This window comes from Tripterygium wilfordii, chromosome 19 (assembly GCF_013401445.1).
Source record: "Tripterygium wilfordii isolate XIE 37 chromosome 19, ASM1340144v1, whole genome shotgun sequence".
Lineage (NCBI taxonomy): Eukaryota > Viridiplantae > Streptophyta > Magnoliopsida > Celastrales > Celastraceae > Tripterygium > Tripterygium wilfordii.
This window is the reverse complement of record NC_052250.1, coordinates 606,657-611,922: the sequence shown is the minus strand read 5'-3', so window position 1 is coordinate 611,922 and position 5,266 is coordinate 606,657. Positions and strand designations below refer to the sequence as shown.

The 5,266-nt window shown below is 36.5% G+C and overlaps 1 protein-coding gene across 1 annotated transcript; it reads right to left on the bottom strand.

The window, feature by feature from the left end:
* Window positions 1–2,442: 2,442 nt before the first annotated feature.
* Window positions 2,443–4,172, bottom strand: LOC119986153 (cytochrome P450 71D9-like). Its single transcript, XM_038830703.1, has 2 exons — window positions 3,258–4,172; window positions 2,443–3,184 (listed from the first exon to the last, which is right to left on the bottom strand). Exons 1-2 carry the CDS (start codon window positions 4,134–4,136, stop codon window positions 2,573–2,575), a joined length of 1,491 nt encoding a protein of 496 aa, XP_038686631.1. The 5' UTR covers window positions 4,137–4,172; the 3' UTR covers window positions 2,443–2,572.
* Between the last annotated feature and the right edge of the window lie 1,094 nt (window positions 4,173–5,266).

The following is a 5,266-nucleotide window of genomic DNA, read 5'->3' as shown; positions in this document are numbered from 1 at the left end:
TGTAGCCTTCCAGACGAGGCTCTTCAGACATCCCTACTTTCGAGCAACTACCTCCTGTATTTCAACTCATCTAGCACCGAATTTACTCGCAAAATAAACAAACATTAATCTAAAATCTCTTTGCCTTTATCACATGTCCATTGAAAATTGGTTGATCGTTGCCAATGGTGGGCCCCATGCTGCCACATCTCAATAGATGATTGGAGGTTATTTCCAGAATAAACAATATGTATGTTGTTTATACATGACATACCTTGTTTTTGAAGATGATATAATTTTCGAAAATTAATCGGGAGCACAAATACATTCAACAAGGTAAATATGATAGAGTCTATGTGGAACCTTCACCATCAATTTATCTATATCTGGAGAGGCAACAACATCTGCTAATTTATTAATGTCACGCCTTGTGTGTATCACTGTGCAATCAACTCCCTCTAGTAGGTTTGCTATATCTTCAACGACAAAACCCATAGCCTCTGTTAGGAAATGAGTGAATACACACATTTCAAATAAATATGCTGATAATTATTATAAAAAAATAAAACATATATATATATATATATATATATATATATATATATATATATATATATATATATATATATATATGAAATCTTGCAGCTTAAGCCCAACTACAGGGCTCAATAGCCCTAGTGAAATAAGGCCAAAAGCCCAATAGCATTGACATGTTGACATTTCACAATCTGAATTGAATGTGATTTAATATGTGCTTATATATGCATCTTCAAAGCTGATATTTACTAGGGCTTTTTTGAAAAATAACCCCGGGTACGTAATAAATATTTTTCTAACGTAAGCATGAATAGAAGTAACTAACAAAATACAACAGAAAAAGAGAATCAGCTCAAAGTTTCCATTAGTTTGGAATCCACAACAATACTCCTCAATTGGAAAAACAGACCATAGATATTGATACTAACTCTACATGAATTCCCCTGAAAGAAATTAAGAAAAAAGCATTCCTTTTTAAGGTTTATGCTAAAGCTTCCGAAGAGGGTTCATGGTGGCTAGAGAGGGGAGGTTGCGGAAGGGTTCTAATACAAAAATATGTAAATTTCTATTGACCACTATGAACCCTTCTCCCAAACTTGGGCCTAGTGAATAGATGAAGGGTGGAGATCATCTCTTCTATTCAGCGTTATACCAAACTCTTTGGTCATTTTGAGATCTTCAGCATTCATTTCATTGGAAAATTTCCAGTCAAAATAGTACAACTGTAAAAGTGGTAGCTCAACATTTGCAAGACCAAACATCATCCCCGGACAAATCCTCCTTCCAGCACCAAATGAGATGTATTCAAAATTCGCTCCCTTGAACATGGAGTCTCTTCCAATAGTCTATACATTCACCATGCAAAAAAAGTTGAACTATTTTTATGTTAAGATGGGATAAGAGGATAATGTTAGGGACTAATTATAAACCATTTTTAGATTGCATCAAACATAAGATTCAACTATTTTATTCCAACATTGTCCAATCCTCTAACTTATCCGGCTTACCAAAAGGAGCTTAGAGTTTCTTTAATGACTAATTTCAATTATTTTACTTTGTCTTCCTCATCAATATGTCCTTTGTTGTTTGTCGAAAACCCATCTCACCTCAACTTGAGCCTTTTCCATTACTCTTGGGTTTCTCAACATTTCGACAATAGAGCAGTTAACCGGACAACCCAATTAATGGACAATATTATTGGTGTGTATGAGGGTGTGGATTTACAACATGTTTACTTTCTGTTTCATTTTGTTCTCTTTGTTTGTTTCTTCAACATCAATATCATATCTTTGTTGTTATACTTTTATTTTTTTCCCTCGAAAAAAATGTAGTTTTCTCTTTGTTTACTTTCTTCAACGTCAATATCATGGATTCACAATTACACATCTTATGTTATAAATTTGTAATGTCAATTGTGTCGGTTTCATTTAAGCAAAGGGTTGCTTAGTTAAAGTGTCTTGTGATGTGTGTATTTGGTGTTTGTGAGATTTTCATGACCGGCCCGACCCCGAGAGTTGCTGGATGGACTAACCTGGAGAAGCAAAGTTGGAGCAATTCTTAACAAGATGGAGCTTATGGTGTTTCAATATTGTGTGTAACCGGTCATGGCCAAAAAAAACAACACTCATATACAAGAATCTCGCAGTGAGCAGGGTGTCAAGGATTGACAAAATATACGTAAACTCAATATTGTGTGTAACTGGTCATGGCAAAAAAAAACAACACTCATATACAAGAATCTCGCAGTGAGCAGGGTGTCAAGGATTGACAAAATGTACGTAAACTTTACCCCCACATAATATGTGGAGAGATTGTTTCTAGGAATTGAACATGTAACCTCTAGATTGCACCTCTACAACTCTACCATTAAGTTACATGTTCGCCTATAAAAAAGTGAAAAAATTATCTTCAAATGACATTCTAAAGTAGTAAATAAGAGATTTCTTATTAGAACACTCTCCTGTAATCATTACATATGCACCACATATTATTCAAAGTACGTCTGCCGCAACCACAAAGACAGATCAAAAACTAACTTGGAAATTAAACAAGTTAATCAAGGATGATAACGAGTAGGAATTAAGTGCAGATCCTCTCTTCTTCTAACCACTAAGCCAAATGACTCGATCATGCTGATATCTTCGCCATTCATTCCATTCGGGAGTTTCCAATCGAAATAGTACAACAACTGTGAAAGCTGAAGCTCAGTATTCGCTAGACCCAAAGTTATACCAGGACATATTCTCCTTCCAGCACCAAATGGTATGTACTCAAAATTACTCCCCTTGAAGTCGACTGAACTTTCCAAGAATCTTTCAGGGTAAAATGTTTCCGGGTCAGTCCAATACTTGGGATCTCTTCCAATAGCCCATCCATTAACAATCACTCTGGTCCTAACAGGTATCTCGTATCCATCAATCACAACACTCTCTGAGTTTTCTCTTGGAATCATTAAGGGAGCTGGAGGGTGTAGTCTTAAAGTTTCTTTGACGACTAACTTCAAATAGTTTAGCTCAGGAATGCCCTTTTCATCGACACTTCCTCTGCTATCGAAAACCTGTCTCACCTCGGCTTGTGCCTTCTTCATTATTCTTGGATTTTTCATCATTTCTGCAATAGCCCAATCAACAACCGTCGCTGATGTTTCACTTCCAGCACCAAACATGTCCTAAAGAAACACAAAACTTTGTTTAATAATAAAATAGTTTGCAAGTTGATTCATTTAATGTAAAAAAGCTTACCTTAATTACTGATTTGATATTGTCGATAGTTAATGGAAAGTCACCCTCCTCATGAAATTTCAAGAGAACATCAACTAGATCTTCCTCTGCATCGAGTTTTCTGGTTTTTGAATCCTTAATGTGTTGGTTGATAATGTTTCCAACAATCCCCTCACTTTGTTTAAGTATCTTCTCAAGGTTTGAGTTTTCACCAATAATTTGATGAAGCAATTTCATAGAAGGAAACACATCCAACATATTGAATCCTCCTGCTAACTTTAGGGCTTTCGTAGTATATGATATGAATTCTTCTTGTCCACCATATGTCCTACCAAATACGATCTCTGAAAGTAAGGTATATGTTGTTGAGAACAATTTTTCCGTCAGATTGATCGATGAGCCTGAGTTTGAATCAATCAATTCGATGAAATTCGACATTTGTTGCTCTCTTATTAGCCTAAATGACTGTACACGTTTCGAGCTCAAAAGCTCTAGTGTGCAAATTTTCCTTAGTTGCCTCCAATAATCACCATAGGGTGCAAAGGCTATGTCAGTGTAATCATAAGTAAAGACTTTCACAGCGTTTAGACGAGGCCTCGAAGCAAAAATAAGGTCATGAGTTTTCATTACCTCTTTTGCGTACTCTGCCGAAGTAACAACCAATGTTGGTACCTCCCCAACATGAAGGTGCATCAATGGTCCATGCTTTTTCGCCAAGTCTCGTAGCGCTCGATGTGGTAGCTTCAGTACTAATTGATGTAAGTTTCCAATGAAAGGTAGCTTCCACGGCCCCGGAGGCAGATTTGAATGTGATTTAGGTTTCATAACTATCTTCAACACCATTAAAATAAATAAAATGATGCTCGAAAGGATCGGGAAGGACGAGAGTTGGAGATCCATGAAGAAAGTGTTGATGAATTTGGACCTAGATGTGAGTAGTGATTGATTTGCAAAATTTGAATATATAGACATGAAGTTTTGTCATCTAGTTTCATGGCCATGGCCTCCATAATTAAGAATCCATACCAACTATAGTTACGTACTTCAACTGTCTTTTTGAATGACCTTGGAGGAGGAGCTTGACCGACACCTAAGTGTGTGTGTGTACTTACCCCAAGTGTAGGGTATCGTCAAGTAATAAACCGGTGAGTCCGGTATCGATCCACGAGGAAGCAATGCAAATTTGAAGTGAATGATATGCAAATGACTAGCTAACACTAATAAACACAATGAATATCAAATAAAAGCAAGTAAAAGAAATGGGCCGAATGACTCGGTAGCATAAGCGATTTTGTAATCAAAGTGAGCACAAAGTGGATTTAAAACAATTAATTAAAAAAACCTAGTCTCTAGTCCGTCCCGGTGGCTACTCGGTTCTCATACTCAAGGTATCATTGCAAACACACACAACCATACACAATGCATTGTGTGATACTATCAATCATGCATATGCAAAGAGAATTGGGATATAAGACTTCAATTCATGCATGTAGGCCATCGGGTCTCTTAATCTACGATGAACGCAAAGGGATAAGCACCTAATATTATGGATTAATGTTCCCCCTTGGGGCTCGGCTTGGCTAACACCCTAGTTTCACACTCAAAGATCAATTAACCATAACTCTCCCATGCACATTCCTAAATTAACCCAAAACCCCATCATCAATACACATAATTAATAGCTATGCAATGAAAAACTCAATTAATTAAGGAAATCATGCAATGGGTTTAACAATTCTCAATCGAACACATTAGATGCAATCCCTAGACTATACAATCCAAGAATACAATCAAATATGTCATTCCCATAGATCCAATCACACAACTATCACGAAATTAAAAGAGAGAAATCGAAGCTACGATTCTTTGAGCATACCTTGAGTAATCGAAACCTTGCACCCACCGTTCGGGACTAGAAACTAGAAAGAGAACTTAGCCACTCATTATAATGAGAATAAACATCAATTTTATAGATGAAAACCAATGTTTACAAACAAGATCACAAGAACTAAGTAAAATCCTAGAGAGAG